At 57.2% G+C, this 20,893-nt stretch overlaps 1 protein-coding gene across 1 annotated transcript; it reads right to left on the bottom strand.

Moving 5' to 3' along the window:
* Window positions 1-1,958: 1,958 nt before the first annotated feature.
* ABCB10 (ATP binding cassette subfamily B member 10) lies at window positions 1,959-18,655 on the bottom strand. Its single transcript, XM_029047627.2, has 13 exons — window positions 18,040-18,655; window positions 11,059-11,259; window positions 10,193-10,395; window positions 9,672-9,806; window positions 9,235-9,381; window positions 8,491-8,626; window positions 8,270-8,365; window positions 7,525-7,734; window positions 6,028-6,107; window positions 5,221-5,401; window positions 4,129-4,172; window positions 3,287-3,321; window positions 1,959-2,874 (listed from the first exon to the last, which is right to left on the bottom strand). Exons 1-13 carry the CDS (start codon window positions 18,473-18,475, stop codon window positions 2,583-2,585), a joined length of 2,196 nt encoding a protein of 731 aa, XP_028903460.1. The 5' UTR covers window positions 18,476-18,655; the 3' UTR covers window positions 1,959-2,582.
* Between the last annotated feature and the right edge of the window lie 2,238 nt (window positions 18,656-20,893).

Here is a 20,893-nt window from a genome sequence, read left to right as displayed (position 1 = left end):
AACCGTATTTATTAAGCGCTTACTGTGTTCCGAGCACCGTACTAAGCGCTTTCCCGGCACGCATTTTTTTAAAATTGTATTTCTTAAGTGCTCACTATGTGCCAGCTACGGTGCAGAGTGCTGGGGTAGATACAAGTTAATCAAGTTGGACACGTTCCATGTCCCACTTGGGGCTCACAGTCTTAATTGCCATTTTACAGGTGAGGTAACAGAGGCAGAGAAGTAAAGTGACTTACCCGAAGTCACACAGCAGACAAGTGGTGGAGGCGGGATTAGGACCCAGGTTCTTCCGACTCCCAGGCCCGTGCTCTATCCACTAAGCCACACTGCTTTTCTATTGTACTCTCCCAAGGACCTAGAACAGTGCTCTCCACACAGTAAGTGCTCAGTAAATACCATCGATTGATGGGTCCCGGTGTTGATCCAAGAACGGTGACACTAAGAATCTTGAAATAACTTCGGTTCAGGTACCGGAATGCACAGAAGCTGCAGTCATGTTACCTCCGGGGTTAGGATGAGGAAAAAGCCATCGCTGTGGGACAACCTGGATCTGTGTGGACTCATCCAGATGTATCGTGTACCCATCTGGAGTTTTTTTCTCCCCCTCTCCCACCTCTTTGTGGGACTTTACGATTTAAAAAATAAATACTTTGAAAATAGAATTAATCTTTGCATATCTGTCCATTTCCCCTCGCCCTTGCCCATCTCCATGTTTTGTTCTCATCGGTCTCTTGGTGTGGGCCGCTCTTTGCCTCTTACTGCTTTTATCCCCTCTTCAACTGCGGTAGCCCAGGGGCGCCTGTCGTCTCTCCTCAGTGCCACCACAGAGCTCATCTCCCCCCAGCTTTCATTCAATAGTATTTATCGAGCGCTTATTACGTGCAGAGCACTGAACTAAGCGCTTGGAATGTACAATTCGGCAACAGATAGAGACAAACCCTCTTTGTCTATTTTTAATCCACTGAGCTTCGGGCAGGAAGAATCCAGAGCCATCCCTCGAATCTGGGACCTGGAACATTTCTCGTGTCCAGATGCGAGCTGGAGAGCAACCATGATCCTCTTCTGGGGCCCTCTAGGTTATAAACTCGTTGTGGGCAGGGAATGTGTTTATTGTCATAGTGTACTCTCCCAAGCACTTAGTACAATGCTCCGCACACAGTAATCGCTCAATAAACACGATTGAATGAGTGACTGGGTCTGCACCTGGGAGTGGTCCGGCCGGCTGTGCCATCGGGAAGAGAAGCCCTGGCCGGGGCTCGGCTCAACCCGGAGGGCTGGGAGAGGGAATTCTGAGCCATCCCAGTTCCGTTGACCCGGGTAGACCTGGCCCAAGCAGGTGGACCGGAGTCCCTGGGGCCCATCTAGGGCTGGGCTCCCCCACCCCACTCTCCCTACACCTTTGAGGGGGATCCGACTGCAGAGTGAGAGCGATGGAGGTGGAGTTGGCCCCCACCCAACCTGGGGACGTCTGAGAAGCCCTTTGCTCACACCCGACAACTGCAGCCAGTTCTCCTAGTCGCTCTCCCCTCTGGACTAGGATCGGGTGATGGGGGGACGGAGGGAGACGTGGCGGTCAGCCCCACCGCTCGCCAGAAAAACAGCATACCTGTGGCAGGGCCGCTGGGAGACGGCACGATGGAGAGCATCGTGCGGACACGCAATTAGCGGCCCCGGCGGGAGGACGAACGGAGTGGAACGCCCCCTGGGCCACCTGACTCCTGAGAGATGCTGAACGTTGGGCCCAACGCGTGTGGAGACTGGCGACCTTAAGGGGAGAGCAGCTGGCTCAGGCCTCCCTCCTCCTGTGGGGCGTTTGGGGACGGTCAGCAATGGCCACCGTACCCAGAACCCGGGCAAGAGCAAGCGGAGGAAGTGGGGCGAGGAGGGCCGTCCCTCGGAGATTCAGGGTGCGAACCGGGGAAGGAGGAGCTAGAAAGCAGTTGCAGTGCCAAAACTCATTTAGAAATTCACAATAATTATTATTAAAGTAGAATGAAAAGGTGATGAGCACATCTCAGTCTCAAAACAATATTTTGGGCATCTTGGAAAAATATATAACATTTATTTTATAGGACTTAAATACTGCTCCAGCTCTATCATCCAAGTTGGATTTCCATGGCAGATGGCCTTGGCTTTAGGTCTCAGAGAGAATGTGAGCAACACTCCATTGGGTTCTGCCATTTGATGCTCTTCCCCACGGCAGATGATCCGGGCCGTGAGAGCTGCCCGGTCTGAGCCCGGAGCCGGACCCCGAGGAGGTCGGGGACAGGCCGGGACCTCAGTCCTGAGGAGGGCGGGCGAGGACCCCGGTCTCAGCCCGGAGTTGGACTTCCAAGAAGGACGGCCGCAGGTTGAGGTTTAGAGTCTGGAGCCGGGCCCCGCGGAGGCCGGGCACGGGCCTGGAGCCGGGCCCCGAGGAGGAGGACGGAGGCAGATTCGGGTCCGAGCCCACAGCCTGGGCCCAAGAGCTGGTCGTTGGAGGGGGCAGCGGGTGATTTGAATCTCTCCTCCCACCACACCTCTGACCCAAACGTGACGTGGGCTCTCTGGCTGGGGGGGATGCAGGACGTGGCCAGGATCCCCTACTGGGAACGTCCCGCCACCCTCGGGAAGCAGGGAGCCCCCTGCTCTTGCCCTCCGTCGTCCGCCGACAGGAAGGTTTGCTTCCTCACCAGGCTGCTGTAGACGCCGTTGGGGTTGGAGAGAAGTTGGTCGTGCTTCCCTCGCTCGATGATCTTGCCCTGACTGAGCACCGCCACCACGGAGGCTTTCTTAATGGTGGACAGGCGATGGGCGATGACCAGCACCGTCCGCCCTTCCATGAGCCTCTCCAGTGCTTCTTGGACCACCGTCTCGTTCTCGGCATCCAGGGCGCTGTCGCCAAGGACACGCACGCAGACACACACAAACACACACAGACGTGTTAGCTACCAAAGTCCAGGCCCAGGGCCTAACCTGCCAGGCAAAGCCCGCCCGCACCCCAGAAACCACGGAAGGTTCTGGCCTGAAAGACGCTTCAGGTACAAGGTGCCCTGGGGACCGTCTCTCTCCCACCCTTGTCACCCCGCAGCTTAGAGGAAAATGAGCAAAGTCTGGGGGGACTCTCCTTCACCCAGTGGGGGAGGAGTGGGGCTGAGTGACACCCCAGAGGGGTCCCGGGGAAACCCTGCAAGTCTGGCCTGTGGTCCCCTGGCCCATTGGGCCACCCGGATGGGATTCTGCAGGCCCTTGCCAGGGAAGCCCTGGCTGTCCATTGCCGAGACATCACGATGCCTTTTTCCTTTACCTGGTTGCTTCATCTAGCAGAAGAATCCTGGGATTCTAGAAGAGGAGAAGGAGGAAAAAAAATCACTGAAGTAGGAAACACACATGATCTATGGGACCGACTCCAACGGCTGCTGGAAGTGCCTGACCTGGGAAGGGCACACACTATTGAGGCCTCTGATTTCCCCAGACCCCTTCCCCAAGGTTGGCCGATGGAGCCATCACTCAATTACTGCCCCCCCGCCAGCCCTGGGAGGCACACGCTATTGTGCCCATCTTACGGAGGAGGACACCGACGCTCGGAGAGGGTCCGTGCCCTGTCTGCTAGGCATCACCTCCTCCCACGTTCAGCCTATCAGTCAGTCGGGACCCGCAGATTCAGCTCTAAAATAAAACCCAGCTGGGCTCCTTAAGGTCACATCTCTGAAGTTAAGTTCCTGCTAGTGATTCTGGTGAAAGAAAGGCTAGGGAATTCTTTGACCACATCTGGGAGCGAACTCCACTAGGCTGCTCTCTTCTCCGCGGCCTCCGAATTCCCTCACAGCCCCATACTTCTGGGGTGGGTCGGGGAGCCTCACGCTGTTTCTCCCCTCCCTCCGTCTCTCCACAAAGTGGCCCGGCCTCACCCCCTGCCCTAAAGCCAGTTTACTTGCCCCTCCTCTCCTCCCTCTCCAGCACCCTGGGTTTATATTTGCTCCAGTGAATGCTCAAATATTCATTTTGACATCTGTCTGCAAATACTTTTATGTCTACAATGCCCCAGCCGGGTGCTCAGTACGGAGCAGGACTCTCACTGGTACCGGGGCACCGGCCACGGAAGGGCAGAGCATCGCTTTTCAGGAAACGGGGATGGCGGTGGCTTACCTTGAGCAGGGCGCGGGCAATGGCAATGCGCTGTTTCTGTCCACCTGGAGACAACAACATTTATGTTTAGGAGCCAAATGCCCAGCACAGAGTAACTCGGCGAAAACGAGACAGGGAGGAGGTCAGGCTGCCTAGTGGGCAGAACAGAGGTGGGGAGTAGGTGACTGTAGCTCCACTTGGGCCAAAACCCTCTCGTCCCCTCGTCTCCACCCCGCCTCTCACAGCCCCCCGGTTCCTCCAGTACACCATGAGGGCCCTGAACGGATGGTAGATCCCATTTTGCTAACTTTCAAATGGGCCAGGTTAATACAAGCGCTTAGTACGGTGCTCCGTGCACGATCAACTGAATGCCAGTTGACTTCGCTTTTGGAGATTCTGCCTTCACTCCACGTGGCCCCGCAGCAAAGGGAGAGCGAAAGCAAAAACCAGAGGGCTCCCATCTGGACAGAAGCAGGTTGACGGGGGACGGGGTTGGAGAGGCTAGAAGCAGGGAGGGTGAGGACTTCACAGGCGGGGGTCCTCAAATCCCACCCCACCCAAGATGAAGGGGCAGGCTCAAAACAGGTCTTCCCCTGGGGCTGAGGTGGGGGGCGGAGCGAATCCATTCCCACGGAAAGTTGAACAGTTCAAAAAATCAGTGGATTCAAGAAGGTTTTGCCTGGATCAATGGATGAACATCTATGCGGGGTCACTGTGGGGAGTCTCTCACGGAGGATGATCTGTGTTGGGTCACGAGGGGAGAGTCAGGGATGGCGAGGGGAAGAGTCGGGGGTGTTGGGTGGTCTGTCCTGGGTCACAGGTGGAGAGGCAGGGATGGAGAGGGGAGGGTCAAGGGGGTGGGATGATCCCTGCTGGGTCACGGGGAAAGAGTCAAGGTTGGCAGGGGAGAGTCAGAGGCACTGAACGGTTCATCCCTAAGCATGTGGATGGGTGTCCAGGAGGGCAGCCGGCACCCACAGTCCCCCCCAGCCTCCAGTGCCCCATCTGAGACGGAGTCCTGGGCAAACGGCGAGCACGAGCCGTGCGGTGGAAAGTGCCACAGTGAAGCCTAAGAGAAGACTTCCCTTCCATTTCCAAGGACGCGAGAGGTACCTGAAAGGAGGACTCCCTTTTCTCCCACCAGTGTGTCAAATCCCTGAGGGAAGCCGTGAATGAAGGCGGCTGCGTTGGCTACGTCGGCCACTTTCCGGATGTCGGCCGGGGTCACCGAGGTCGGCCGGTCGGCGCCGTAGGCGATGTTTTCCGCAATGGAGCAGGAGAACAGCACCGGTTCCTGCAAGTTCACACGGGCACTGACTCTGGGCGGGAGCTCTCAGAGTTCTCGATCGACGAGCGTGCTCCCGACCCCGCTCAGCTCGAACCGGCCTGATACATTCCTCTACACACAGTAGGTGCCCAGCATAGTGCTCTACACACAGTAATAATAATAATAATGGTATTTGTTAAAGCGCTTACTATATGTCCAGTACTGTTCTAACCACTGGGGTAGATCCAAACTACTCAAGTTGGACAGAGACCCTGTCATATGGGGCTCACAGTCTTAATTCCCATTTTATGGATGAGATAACTGAGGCACAGAAAAATTTAGTGACTTGCCCAAGGTCACAGGGCAGACAAGTGGTGGACCTGGGATTGGACTCCAGGTCTTTCTGAGACCCAGGCCTGGGCTCTATCCATTAGGCCACGCTGCTTCCCGTAGAGTAGTGGGGACCCGTACGGTGCTTTACACACACGAGGTGCCCAGCACAGCAGTCTGTGCCTTGCACAGCGTTCTACACCTAGGAGAGCTCAATCACTGCGACGGATAACCTGACGCCAGGATGAGGTCGGGCCCGACGGAGAGCAGCCGAGGGCGAAAAGCGGAAGAAAGGTGGTGGAGAGGAAAACTCCCATTGATACCTGGCTCACCGTCCCGATATTGGACCTCAGCCAGATTGGGTTCACTTGGCGAATGTCCCGGCCATCCACACTGATGGTTCCTTCAACAAATCAGAGCCCAGCGGTCACTTGGCTTTCAGTGACAAACAGGGCGCTCGGCCACCTTCCTCTAGATGAAAGCCTCCGCTCCACACCTCCCTCCCTCCGTTCCCTGGGAAGACCGCTGCCTTCCCAGCATACGCATTTGGGGGACTCCGGCCAGGCCCCCGGATCTACCCCTTCCTTTCCACCCTAAAGGCTACCACGCTGGTCCAAACACTGGTCACCCTGAGATGGACTCCTGCATCGGCTTCCTTGCAGGCATCCCCGTTCGTTTGTTTGTTTTATGGTACCCGTTCAGCGCTTACTATGTGTCAAACGCTGTTCTAAGCACCGAGGTAGGTATGAGTTAAGTCGGACACAGTCCCCGTCCCACGTGGGGGTTCACCGTCTTAAGTAGGAGGGAGAAAGGGTATTCGATCCCCATTTTACAGTTGAAGAAACTGAGGCACAGAGAAGGCAAGTGACTTTCCAAGGTCACGGAGCAAGCAATCGGCAGAGCAGGGTTTAGAACCCAGGTTCTCTGACTCCTAGGACCGTGCTCTTTCCACTAGGCCACGCCGCTCCTCCCTGCCCCTGGCCTCTCCCCTTTCATTCCAGGCTGCCCCCGGCTGCCGGAGCATTGCTCAGCTCACATACCTCTCCATTCCTGGAAACCTCCGATGGCTCTTCTTCTCCCCCAGCCCCCCACCCATTAGACACTCCTCATACTTGGCTTCGAGGCTCTCAATTGCCTGGCATCACCTGACCCGACGGTTCTCTTCACTTGCTCCTCCCTCCCTGCTCGCTCTCTTAGCCCCCCCGAAGCCAACCTTCTAACTGTACCCCACCTTCATCTCTCCCACCCGCAGCCCCTCACCCAAGCTGTTCCCCAGTCTGGAACTCCTTCCCTCTGCAACTCCAACAAACCCCAGCCCTCTCCATGTTCGATGTCTTCCGAAGACCCCTCCCGTTTCAACGAGCCCTCCCCGTTCAATTTCCGGCTCCCCAAGGCATACAGATCAGCCAACCATCCCCAGCCCGTCCGCTTCTCTCTGTACTCGTCCGGAGCACTTTGGTATATATTCTGTGCAACTCTTTCCTCGGATTACTTGTAAATAAATACTTTTACGTCTGTCAGACCCAAAGGCGTTAGAAGGTAAGCTCCTTGTGAGGAGGGAATGTATCATTTCTCTGTTTGGGGTTTCTCAAGAGCTTAATGCAGTGGGTTCTATGTAAATGCGATTACTATTCCTGTGATCATTAATAATATTGCTGCTGCTGCTGCTGCTATCGAAAGGCCTAGGAGACCCTCCCCCCGTCCCCACGTACCTCCCCTGACTGTGAGGGGCCTGGACCGTCCTGAGGGGAGACTCTCTTTGGGGAGCAAACGACAACACTCCCCGCCCCCGCCCCCCGTGTCCGCTGCGTGGAACCTACCGGCCTCGGGGTCGTACAGCCTCAAAAGGAGCGACACGACCGTGGACTTGCCCGACCCGCTGGGGCCCACCAGGGCGGTGACCGAGCCGGCGGGGATGGACAGGTTGAAGTCCTGGAAGATGGGCACCTCTGGACGGGTGGGGTAGGCGAACCGGACCCCTCGGAACTCCAGGTCACCCCGGAAAGTTTTCGGGTTTAACGTGACCCCCTCTGGAAGACAGAGCAGAAGCCGGTGCTCCCAAGAATTCAGCAGCGGCAACTCTCCCCGCTCCGGGGCCGCTGGACATGATGGGCTCTCCCCCGGACCACCACTGCCTCCCTCAGAACATCCTTGGGAAGTGGGGAAAGGCAAGGAGTATCATCTTCATTCCACCGAAAGGAAACCCAGGCCCAGAGAAGTTAAGTGACTTGCCCAAGGTCACCCAGCAGGCCCGAGGCAGAGCCGGGACTGGAACCCAGGTCTCCCGATACCCAAACCCTGGGCACTAGCCACTGGGCCACACGAGAAGCCCTGGTGGGAGACGGAGGAACGGAGAGGGAGAGAGAGAGAGAGAGAAAGAGGATGAGAGAGAGGGGAGAACGAAGGAACAGAGAAAGCAGGACTGAGAAAGGATGGTCAGAGTGACCGTCCACCCTCCCTGGACCCTGGTGTTCCTTCTCCAGCCCAGCCGACCGAGGGTCTTTCCCAGTCCCTCCCGCGGGACCCCTGAGACTCCCCGGCCCCCGGAGGCCTCCGTGGACCTACCGTCGAACGGGAGCTCGGGCCTCCGCTCCAGAAGCTCCCAGAGGCGCCCGCCGGCCCCCAGCCCCTTCATCAGCTCTGAATAGAAGGAGCTCAAACCTGGCAAGGAGACCAGCAAGGCCGGCTCAGAGGGTGCCAAGCCCCGCTCAGAAGGCGCCGAGCCCGGCCTGGTCCCGCGGGCACCGCGGACAATCACCGCCCGGCCGCGTGCCCGCCGCGCCTACCTCCGACGCTCAGTCCGACCCAGAATGCGTACATCAGGAAGGAAGAGAGTTCGCCCACGGTCATGTGGGCGCTGCCCATCAGCAGGCCACCCTTGTACAGGACGGCCAGCACGATCAGGTTCCCGGACAGCCCAGTCTGTCAGAGAGCAGAGGAGTCAGGGAGCGTACGACGCTGCGTGATCTGGAGCCACCCCTCAGTCACACCATGGCGGGAGAGGGGACGAGGCCGGGGCACGACCCCCGTCACCGCCAACGGAAAGGGAGAGAAACACTCAGCCTCCCTCTCTGGCCATTGGCAGTGTAGTCCAGTGGATAGGGCACAGGCTCAGGAGTCAAGAGATCTGGATTCTAATCCTGGCCCCAAGGGGGCAAGTCACTTGGCTTCTCTGTGCCTCAGTTTTCTCATCTGCCAAAGGGAGATTCAATAACTGTTCCCCCTCCCCCTCAAACTGTGAGCCCCGTGTATGGGATGGGGGCTGTTTGCAATCTGATTCTATTTTATCTACACCAAGGCTTAGCACCACACAGGCCACATGGTCATCATTTAACGAACAGCACGGTTACTCTTACTACTACCGTGGCTACTGTTATTATTATCATCATCGTTACTCTAAGAAAGCGGGAAAGAGCTCGATTTTTCCCCCAGGGAAAAGTGGGCTGAGAGGAAGCGTGCTGTGGGACATGTGTGGCTGTGGCGGGGACAGGGGTGGGGGGGGGTGGTCGCTTGGCAGAGGGTGGACTCACCGCTCCAAAGAAGCCGGCCCGGGCCAGGGCGTCCCTCTTAGCCAGCTGCAGCACGTGCTGGACTCTGGCGAGGTACTTGTCCATCTCGGCCAGCTCCTTCCCAAAGGCTCGCACCGTCCGGATGTTCCCGATTCTCTCCTCGGCTAGCTGTGGGGTGGGGCCCGGGGCGGGGAGGGATACAGACACGATGGTTCACATCTCCGGTACCCGGTGGAGATGGGCGCTCCCTCAAGCTTGTCGGCCGGCCCGGGCCAGGGGTGTGGGTCAGTGATCCTACCGAGAACCATCTTGAGTGAAGGCTTAAGGGACCAGGGGAGGCCTGGGCCAGGGACTCTCCCCACCCCAGTTCCATTCTGCCCACTTTGGGGGCAGAGGGTCGAAGATGTGGGGGACCCGGCGTCCCTCTCTGCTGCTGTGCAGTGGACGCGTGGCCTCACCTGCGTGGCCTGGGCCAGCGAGTCCTGCGTGGCTTTGCTCAGCTTCCGGAGGTACCGGCCGTATACCACGGCCAGGATGGACATGGGAGGGACGATGCCCAGGACGAACGTGGCCAGGCTGGGAGACACGAAGAACTGCCGGGACAGAGATGCGGAACGCAAGGTCGGCAGGCTGCCCGCCTCCCTGGGGTCGGTCCCTGCAGAGACACCGAGAGGCCGATCTCCCCACCCCGAGACCGGAAGATGGAGAAGCCGCCTCGGCATCTGGGTCCGCCACCCCCTCCCTTCTTCTGCCCTGTGTCTACGCCCACCTCCCGCTCGAGCTCACACTTTTCACTCCTGCCAAGACCTCCCTGCCACCGATTTGGCTCCCCTCCCACTAAGGATCCGCCAGCTCTCGGCTCTTCCCACCCTCGCGGCCGCCTTTTCCGATTCACTTTCTTCTCCCTCCTCTCATCTCAGCGCTCCGGCCCCGCTACTCTCCGCCGTCCTTTCTTCCCCGTGGATCTCCGGCCTCGCACCATCATCCCGACGCCGACGGAGGCCTGGGCCACGGCCCTCAGCCCGTCCGACAGGTTCTCGGTCACCGCCCGCCCCAAGAGCGCCGTGTCCGCCGACAGCCGGTTCACCAGCTCGCCCGTGCGCGTCCGGTCAAAGAAGGCCACTTCCTGCTTCAGGATGGAGGAGAACAGGGACCCGCGGAGCCTGTTGACGATACGCTGCCCTGCCAGGAGCAAACACGGACCCGGCCGGGTCAGCCGCGGGCCCTGGTCCACCGCCCCCACCGCCCCCGGGAGGGCCCATACAGCGGCTGGGGCTCGGCTGCAACGTCGTTGGAATCGCAAATGCATCCCGTTCCCTGGAGTGGGAAAGCTCGCCTGAACCTCCAGGCGCAGAACAGACGGGTCCCTGGCAAAGGGCTCGAGGGAAGGCCCAAGAGCATCCATCAGGGGGTTTGGTGCCATGCTATGCCCATTCCCACTTCCCTGGGCAGGGTCAGGAGGCTCCACCAGGCTCACGGATGGGGGTGGGATGCCCCCGAAAGGGAAGGGACCGTCTGACTGCCGGAAGGAGTCAGTCGGCGCGACCCTCCAGACTCTGCTGTGCCCAAGCTACCGGCTCTCGGGGCAAGGCCGATGTGGGGGGTTCCCCTCCCGGCCACATCTACAGAGCTGCCGGGGCCCAGGGACTCGGCCAGCCGCCCCGGCCCGGGGACTCTCGGGATGGGCATCCGATTCAGCCACATGGCCCTCCGGCTGGGGCGGCCGCCGTGCCCGGTGGGTGGGTGCGCTGGTTGACCGATCGGGCCGGGGCCGAGTCTGGCGGCAGGGAGCCGGCGGTGGCTTGGAGGAGGAAGGTCCGCGGAGAGCCGCGTCTCGGCGCTTACCTGCGGTCTGCATGAGGTAGACGCGGATGCCGTTGGCGACGGCGCCGCACAGGAACACGCCGCTCAGCGCGGCGCAGAGGTGACCCAGGTTATGGGTGTAGTCCCCCGTGGGGCTGCTGTAGATCACGTCGATGATCCGCCCCAGGAAGAAGGGGGCCGACATCGTGATGACGCTGGACACGGTCAGAAAGCCGACAGCCGCTGAAAGACACCGGAGCACCGCAATGGCCGTCCCTCCATCTGTCCTCGGCGGGGCCCAGGTGGACAGACCAGGAACCCAGGGTGGAGGAGGGGGCGGATCCCCAGGGAACTCGGCTCCCTGCGGCCTCAGGCCCCTGACACAGTTTGGGAGGCGGCGGGGCCCTTCCTGCCCGAGTTAGATTAAAACTGGCCGGCCGCCTCCGGCCCCCGCCAGGAGAGCCCCTCCCGCTGGACCGTGTTTAACCTCCAATCCCACCCTGGCCGGCCGCTGGAGGGGCAGCAGCCAGATACAGCCCGGAGGCCGAGACAAGGACCAGATCTCCCTCTCCCAGACGGGCCGGCCACACCGACAGCCGCTCGCCAGGCCTGGCCGATAAGCGACGCCTTATCGCTCAAGAGGTTCGCGAGGGGGCTCTCGGGCCGGCGGCCGCGGGTGGAGCTGCACCCCAAAGCCGGCGGGGTTAGGAGAGGGGACCCCGGCTCTTCCTGGAAAGTCCCAACCGTCCCCATTTCCACGCCATCCTGGCTGACCTCGTTAGAGGAATAGCTGAGTCCAGAGCCCCGGGGCTGGCACTGGCCAGCGGAAGAAAGGGCTGTAGCCCATTGAGAATTTTCAAGCAAATTTAAGACAGGCTTCCTTTCCCCTCTGTTTGGACACCCCCTCTTCTACCATTTCCTGGCTCCCTCAGCCTTCAGAAATTCCCCGCCGTGAGACACTCCCGCTTCAGCGTGGGCTGTGCCATTTGGGTCTGCCTGGTCCAAAATCACATCTGGAGATGGCAGGTCTTCACGCCCGATGCTTCCAATGGGCCCAGCCAGAGATCTCTGAGGGCAAAGATCTGTCCCATCTCTCCTCCTTCCAGTTTTCCCTCTGCTCTGTACCGTTCCAACATTCCGACACTTTGAGTGTGTCACGTTGGTGATCAGAAGACTGAGAGAAGCCCAGGCCCCCTAGCAAGGCTTGGGTGCAACCAGTCTTCATCCTCATCAGCGATATTTATTGAGCACCCAACTATGGGTAGAGCACCGTGCTGGGTGCTCACTGTGGGTAGAATGTGGTACTGGGTGTTGGGGGAATCACACCACGTTAGGAAAAAACAGCGCCTGCCTTGGAGACACTTACGATCTAATGGGTCCCAATGCCCACAGAGACATCAGGCTACGGTTCAGCTGCTTTTTGATGAAAAGGAAACTGATTCTTTATGCCAGAAGCCTGTAACCTTGCTGTCATGAGGACACAACCTTTGAAAAGTTGGTACATGGCCAATTGTGTAATTTAAACAGAAGTTGGAGGGAAGAGGAGGAAAGAAAATAGTGAGGAAGTGAGGGGTGGGGGAAGAGAGAGAGACAGAGAGGAAAAGGAAGAGAAAGTCAAAGAAAAAGAGAACAAACTCATTCTCAGTTCATTTGCAGTGGGTGTGGAAAAGGTAGGTGCCAGTGAGCCTGGGCCTGGACCTGGGCCTGCTCTGATCCCATCTCCCTCTCCCCCTCTCCCATCTCCTGGGCCACGGCCCCCTCCGCCAAAGCAGCTCCAGGGGCTTGCCCCGCCGGTCACCGAGGGCATTGGAGAGCCCACCCGGGCTGGCCGAGGTTTAGGAGGCGCCATCGCCAATTCCTCCCCCTCGGCCCCTGACCCGTTCAAAGGGCCGGGCCGGGGCAGCCGCTTCCTGCCCAGACCCGAGAGGTAGAATTAATGGCATCGCCCTCGGGCCCGCCATTAGCCTCCCTCATCTCTCTCCGTTCCCCTGAGCCCCCAATTCAAAATTTTCCAACGCTTCTGCTCCAAATCCAACCCATGTACCTTTCTTCAAACCAAATGAGCCAGAACCTACTGCACTTCCCCACCTGATAGGGACTTGGTGTCTCAGTGTAACATACATTAACAGGGTAGTGTCTAAATCCGGGGGGGACGAGAGTCCCGATCACCGGCAGCCAGGGAGCCGGGCTGAAGTGAGAGAGCCGTGGTCCCCCCCAGAAGCCTACTCTTCGGGGTCACGCCTGCAGGCGGGCCCCTGGGAGAGACGTGGTCGCCCCCACCCTGCCCTCCTGTTCCTCGGATTGTCCTTGCGGGTCATGTGAGACCCTCGCTGCCTGCAACCGGGCGACCGCGGGGCTCTGAAAAACAGCAGCCACACGACTTGATCATTGGAACACGCACGCCCGTTTCCCCGGGGGAGCCCAACCTACTCTCACCAGTGTAGGGGCAGGAGCTACTGGAACTAATAATAATAATATTAATAATAGTGGTATTGGGTTTAAGGCACTTTACTGTGTGCCAGCCCTGGGGTGGAGACAAGCCAATCAAGTTGGACACAGTCTTTGTACCACGTGGGGATCACAGTCTCCAACCCCATTTTCCAGATGAGGTAACTGAGGCCCAGAGAAGTGAAGTGACTCGTCCAAGGTCACACGGCAGACAAGTGGCAGAACCGAGATTAGAACTAACTCACGGTGGGGGAAAATGTCCCCTTAACCTTCCATTTCGCCCCGCCAAGCAGTGCGATGACCACCCATGGAGCAGCACAACTGCCTGGGGGTCCTGGCCCAGAAGCAATTATAACAGCCTCAGCACCGTTCATTAGGAATAGGCTCAGGGTTTAGTACAGCATTTTGACCCCAGGAAGTGCTTAATAAATTCTATTACGCCTCCAGCCACCCCGCCAGCAAGGAGACATTATTTCAGCCACACATGGGCTCTCAGGTGAATTCTCTCCACCAGAGGCTGGTGTCTCTGAGTAGGAAAGACAACTGGAAAACGTGCTCTTCTGGAGAAGCTAAATGACTACCGTCCCTGGCCACATCCCACTTTACCTCAGAAAGGAAACCGGGATGGCTATGGGGCGAGAATTCTCCCAGGCTATTTCTGTCTCCGCTTCTGAACTCTGAAACTCGGCCCTGGTTTCTTCGCAGCGAAAGCCACTCTCCCCCAGGCCCGGTGCCATCACCACCCCCTCAGTTCCTCAGATCTCTCTGTCTTCTCGTTCCCTCCCCACAACCCCAAGAGGTCCAATCAACCAATGTTTATTTATTGAGTGGTTACTATGCACAGAGCACTGTACTAGGTGCTCGGGAGAGTATCATACAACAGACAAACTCCCCGGCCACAAGGAGTTTACTGATTAGAGGGGGAGACAGCCATTAAAATAAATACATTGCAGATATGTACATGCGTGTTGGGAGGCTCACGGTGGGGCGAATATCAGGTCCTTAAAGGGTCCAGGCTCAGGTGCAGAGGCGAAGCACAAAGGAGGGGGAATAGGGGAAAAGAGGACTTAGTAATAATAATAAGTTTCCGTGCTGGCGGTGTGGCGGGGGAAGTAATAGGATAGTCAGGAAAAGCTTCTGGGAGGAGATGTGATTTTTAAATAAGGCTGTGGAGGTAAGGAGAGTGGTGGACGATGATATACAGAGGGGGAGAGAGTTCCAGGCCAGAGGGAGGGAGTGGGCCAGGGGTTGGAGACAAGATATGTGAGATTGAGGGATCTACCCCAGTGCTTAGTACAGTACTGGGCACAAAAGTAAGGGCTTAACAAATACCAAAAAAAAAAAAAAGACTAGAGTGGGAGACAGATGTTAAAATCAATTACAGGGGAAACCGGAGCGCAGAAAGATAGGGCCATAAATGCTGTGGGGCTGAGGGTGGGGTGAATGTCAAAATGCTATTCATTCAATCGTATTTTATGAGCGCTTACGTGTGCCAGAGCACTATACTAAGCCCTGACCCCAGTGCTCAGAACAGAGCTCGGTACTCAGCAACGCAAGAAATGAAAAAACGTAATTTTAAAAAGGCACTGTGCACTCCTGCGTTCACACACAAGTCAATCCTGTGTTGGCCCCACAGAATCCCTTCCTATCTGACCTTACATGCCTTCCGCAGCTGGAGACTGGGCTTTCAGAGATAAAATGAGCCTTCAAAAGTACCGATATAAAGAGCTTTCAGACTCGGAATTTAAAAGCAGCATGGCCTAGTGGAAAGAGTCCAAGCCTGGGAGTCAGAAAACCTAGGTTCTAATCCCGGCCCTGCCTCATGTCTGCTGCGTGACCTTGGGAAAGTCCTTTATTTCACTTCTCTGTGCCTCAGCTTCTTCATATGTAAAATGGGGATAAAGATTATGGGCTGGGCCCCACGTGGGGCATAGTCAGCTCCCCAACCTGATAAGCTTGTACCTAATCCAGCGCTTAGAACATTGCCTAACAATCAGTCGATTATCTACTCCAGTGCTTAGAACAATGTCTAGCACATAGTAAGTGCTTAACAAATTCAGCAAGCCATACAAGGCAAGAGTAACCCCTTGAATCGCTTAGGTTGTGACCCTGGAGGACACATGGGCAGGAAAGAAAATCTCCCATTTTTTAAGTCCTTGAAAAAGACAACTTCTGAGGCAAAGGAAAGGCAGCATTACATCATCATCATCATCATTACTCTTAATAATAACAATAGTAATGATAACAACAGTGAAATCTGTTAAGCGCTATGTTCCAGGAACTGTACAAAGCACTGGGTTCGATCCAAGTAAATCAGATTGGACACAGTCCCTGCCCCACCTGGGGCTCACAGCCTTAATCCCCATTTGACAGATGAGGTAACTGAGGCCCCAAGAAGTGAAGTGACTTGCTCAAGGTGACACAGCAGACGAGTGGTAGAAGCTGGAATTAGAACCCAGGTTCTTCTGACTCCCAAGCCAGTGCTCTCTCCACTAGGCCACACTGCTTCTTGGGAGTCAGAGGTCAAGGGTTCGAATTCCAGCTCTCCACTTGTCAGCTGTGTGACTGGGGGCAAGTCACTTCACTTTTCTGGACCTCAGTTCCCTCATCTGTAAAAGGGCGATGAAGACTGGGAGCCTCACGTGGGACAACCTGATGACCCTGTATCTACCCCAACGTTTAGAACAGTGCTCTGCACATAGTAAGCGCTTAACAAATACCAACATTATTATTATTATTATTAATAAAGCATCAAGGCTTATTTTTTCTGCTCACTGACAAGCAGTCAGAAATCAGACCACATAAGAGAGGCACTGTGAGAGCTCTGACAGTCACCACTTCATGCTGCAGAGCCGGCAAAGTTTCATCCCGTTACCCGGAGAAAATTTGGTGGTTGGCGGGAAGCAAATGCAGTGGATGTGAATATCCCTGTGTGTTTGTGTGTGTGCGGGCTTGCCTTCTGAGATAGGGATTATCTCTAAAGGCCTGGTAGAGGAGCCACCCATCCTGAAAAAGCAGATGAGACCAAGGCTGATGAAACCAAAGATTTGGAGCTGAGATCCAAGCGTCTTGCCAGTTATGAAAGCGCTCGGTTTCCGGTGCTGTTCAGCTCAGGAGCCAGTGGTTACAGAAACAATTTAAGGATCCTAACTGATCCTGGGATCTGGCTCAACCGACTGGGGAAAAAGCAACTTTTTTTTTAAAATGGTACTTGTTAAGAGCTTACTATGTGCCAGGCACTGTACTAAATCCTGGAGTTAGGTTGGACATAGGCCACGTCCCATATAATAATAATAACAATGTTGGTATTTGTTAAGCGCTTACTATGTGCAGAGCACTGTTCTAAGCCCTGGGGTAGATACAGGGTAATGAGGATGTCCCAAGTGAGGCTCACAGTCATCCCCATTTTGCAGATGAGGAAACTGAGGCTCGGAGAAGTGAAGTGACTTACCAGCTGACAAGTGGCAGAGCCGGGATTCAAACCCATGATCTCTGACTCCCAAGCCCGGGCTCTTTCCACTGAGCCGCGCTGCTTCCCATATGGGGCTCAGTCTTAATCCCCATTTTACAGAGGGGGTAACTGAGGCACAAAGAAGGTAAGTGACTCGCCTTGGGTCACACACAGCAGACAAGTGTTGGGGCTGGAATTAGAACCCAGAAGATCTGACTCCCAAGCCCATGCTCCATCCACTAGACCACGCTGCTACTTTTTACTCCAACCCCCTCGAAACTTCTGCTTAGGATCAGTCCCGACGTGGTTTAGTGGAAAGAGCCGGGGCTTGGGAGTCAGGGGTCGTGGGTTCTAATGCCGGCCCTGCCCCTTAATAATAATGTTGGTATTTGTTAAGCGCTTACTATGTGCAGAGCACTGTTCTAGAGAAGCAGCATGGTGCAGTGGAAAGAGCCCGGGCTTGGAAGTCAGAGGTCATGGGTTCGAATCCCAGCTCGGCCCCTTGTCAGCTGTGTGACTTTGGGCAAGTCACTTAACTTCTCGGTGCCTCAGTTACCTCATCTGTCAAATGGGGATGAAAACTATGAGCCCCACGTGGGACAACCTGATTGCCTGTGTCTACCCCAGCGCTTAGAACAGTGCTCGGCACATAGTAAGCGCTTAACAAATACCAACATTATTATTATTATTATTAAGCGCTGGGGTAGACACAAGGGAATCAGATTGTCCCACGTGGGGCTCACAGTCTTAATCCCCATTTTACAGATGAGGGAACGGAGGCACAGAGAAGTGAAGTGACTTGCCCACAGTCACACAGCTGACAAGGGGCAGAACCGGCATTTGAACCCATGACCTCTGACTCCAAAGCCCATGCTCCTTTCACTGAGCCACGCTGCTTCTGTCAGCTGGGTGACTGGGGGCAAGTCACTTCCCTTCTCTGTGCCTCAGTCACCTCCTCCGTCAAATGGGGATGAAGAGTGTGCGCCTCAGGTGGGACCACCTGATGACCCTGTATCTCCCCCAGCGCTTAGAACAGTGCTCGGCACATAGTAAGCGCTTAGCAGATACCAATATTATTATGATTCTAGTAAGCTCTTAAGGAATTCCACGGTGGTTCTCCTTACCTGTCAGCCTCCAGCGCTCGGGATAGGCCAAATCCAGCAGCCTCTTGGCGTCGGGGCGGGACGGGCCGGGGACCCCGGAGCCCCCCGAGGTCCCGGAGGAGATCCCGGAGGGGGTCCCGGAGGAGATCCCGGAGGGGATCCCGGAGGAGGAGAACCGAGCCCACCCCGGGCCGGGCCGGAGCCCCAGGAGGCGGACGAGGCCCCGGGCCCCCGGCCAGCAGGGAGGTCGCAGCGGGAGGACCTGCTGGAGGCGGCGGCAGCTGCAGTAGCAGCGCCCCCCGGTCCCCGCCCCGGCCCGGAGCGCCCACCCCGGAGGGCCCGACCCCCGACCCCAGCCCCGGGGCAGCGGCGCCATGAGGCCCGGGGCCGCAGCGGGAGCGGGTGCGGGAGCGGGAGCGGGTGCGGGCCGGAGGAGGAGGAGGAGGAGCCGGGGCATCGGAGCCTCCCCGCAGTCCGCTCCTCCGCTCCTTCCTCGGCTCCTCGGCTCCTCGATTCTTCGGCTCCTCGGCTCCTCGTCACCTCGGCTCTTCGGCTCCTCGGTTCTTCGAGCCCTCGGCTCTTCGGTTCCTCGGCTCTTCGTCCCCTCGGCTCTTCGGCTCCTCGTCCCCTCGGCTCCCTCGTCCCCTCGGCTCCCTCGTCCCCTCGGCTCTTCGACTCCTCGGTTCTTCGTCCCCTCGGCTCTTCGGCTCTTCGGCTCCTCGGCTCCTCGTCCCCTCGGCTCCTCGGCTCTTCGGGTTCCGGGGCCTACGGGCCGAAGTGTGGCTGTTCAGTCCTCCTGGGCCCGATGCGGCCTCCTCCGCCCTCGGTGTCCCCGCCGATAACGTCCCCCCCGCGGCGGCCCCGCTGATAAAAACCCCCCTACCCCCACCCCCCCCTTGGCTCTGCTTTCTGCTACGTCACGGCGCCTTATCGCGGGGCCGAGCCGGCCCCCGGGGACCTGGGTTCGAATCCCACACCTGCCCCTCCGCGGCCAAGTCACATTCATTCATTCGAGCGTATTTCTTGAGCGCTTCCTCTGTGCAGACCCTGGGCTAAGCGCTCGGAATGGACCACTGGGCAACAGAGAGAGAGACCGTCTCTGCCCCAGGACGGACTGACGGTTTAAAGGGGGGAGACGGACGGCAGAACAAAACAGAACAAAACTCCCCTTTTCTCTGCCTCCGTTCCCTCTTCCGGAAAATGGGGATTTAATAATAATAATGTTGGTATTTGTTAAGCGCTTCCTATGTGCAGAGCACTGTTCTAAGGGCTGGGGTAGATACAGGGTCATCAGGTGGTCCCACGTGAGGCTCACAGCTAATCCCCATTTTACAGATGAGGTCACTGAGGCCCAGAGAAGTGACGTGACTTGCCCATTGTCACACAGCTGACAAGTGGCAGAGCCGGGATTCGAACCCATGACCTCGGACTCCCAAGCCCGGGCTCTCGCCACCGAGCCACGCTGCTTCCCTAACTCCGAGCCCCATGTGGGACAGGGACCGTGTCTGACCCGATTAACTTGGAGCTCCGTCGCTCGGCAGCTGTGTGTCTTCGGGCAAGTCACTTCGCTTCTCTGGGCCTCAGTCACCCCCTCTGTAAAATGGAGATGACGACGGTGAACCCCCGGGGGACAACCTGATGACCTTGTATCTACCCTGTATCTACCCTTGTATCTACCCTGAGAAGCAGCGTGGCTCAGTGGAAAGAGCACGGGCTTTGGAGTCAGAGGCCATGGGTTCGAATCCTGGCTCTGCCACTTGTCAGCTGTGTGACTGTGGGCAAGTCACTTCACTTCTCTGGGCCTCAGTTACCTCGTCTGTAAAATGGGGATTAAGACTGTGAGCCCCACGTGGGACGACCTGATTCCCCTGTGTCTACCCCAGCGCTTAGAACAGTGCTCTGCACATAGGAAGCGCTTAACAAATACCAACATTATTATTATTATTACCCCAGCGCTTACAGCAGTGCTTGGCACCTAGCAAGCGCTTAAATGCCATTATCTTCTTTTTAAACCCCAGCGCTTAGTGCAGCACCTGGCACATAGTAAGCGCTTAAACACGGCAGTCGTCATCGATCATCACCGGAGATTATTTGGACCGTGTCAGGGGATGGGGGAGATGAAGTTGGGTCCCGCCAACTGACCCCGCACACCTCCCGAGAGGAATCGACACCTGGTTTTTAAACTAAATGCTTTTATTAGAAAACAAAATACAAAATAACTCTTTCCAGAAAACAAATATTTAATCCTCTCTGCCACGAATTAGAACTCGTCTCCTACCCTCGAAGCGGGGTTTTCAAATCGACGCGTTTCACGAAGTGTTCATAAACCCCGTACTGCAAGGCGGGTGAGGGGTAGGGGGCTGGGGGAGGGAGCGACGGGGAGAGGAAAGGGATGGGAAGGGTCATGGCGGGAGCTGACGCCTCCCACCCCAGGGCTCCGGAGAGTCTCTCACTCCTCCTCGCTCTCTGCAGCGATCCTCCTCTCCGAGAGGGCTGCCGAGGGACCCTCCCCCGCCCCCCGCCCAACCCCCAGCGCCTCAGCCAGGGTGTTGCACACACGCGCACGCATACACGACCACCCCCCAGGAAGTCCCCTTTTCTCCCGACCGACACCCGGTGCGACCCAAGTCCCTGAACTTCAAAATTCCCAGTATCACAGCCAGTGCCAGGAGTCAAACCTGAAAGATAAAAAGCAGAGACGGACGCCCTCTGCCAGTGCTCTGTGACCGCGCCTCAATAATATTATTATTATTACTCGGACAGCAAAAAGTCCGGGCTCCGCGTGTACAGAAACAGAGTCCCGGGGCCAATACTCGCCCACCCCCCCCGCCGCCCCTCCCGCCCACCCCCACCCGCCCCCGCGTTCCGAGCCGAA

This window comes from Ornithorhynchus anatinus, chromosome 19 (assembly GCF_004115215.2).
Source record: "Ornithorhynchus anatinus isolate Pmale09 chromosome 19, mOrnAna1.pri.v4, whole genome shotgun sequence".
Taxonomy (NCBI): domain Eukaryota; kingdom Metazoa; phylum Chordata; class Mammalia; order Monotremata; family Ornithorhynchidae; genus Ornithorhynchus; species Ornithorhynchus anatinus.
This window is presented reverse-complemented; position numbering and strand designations above follow the sequence as displayed.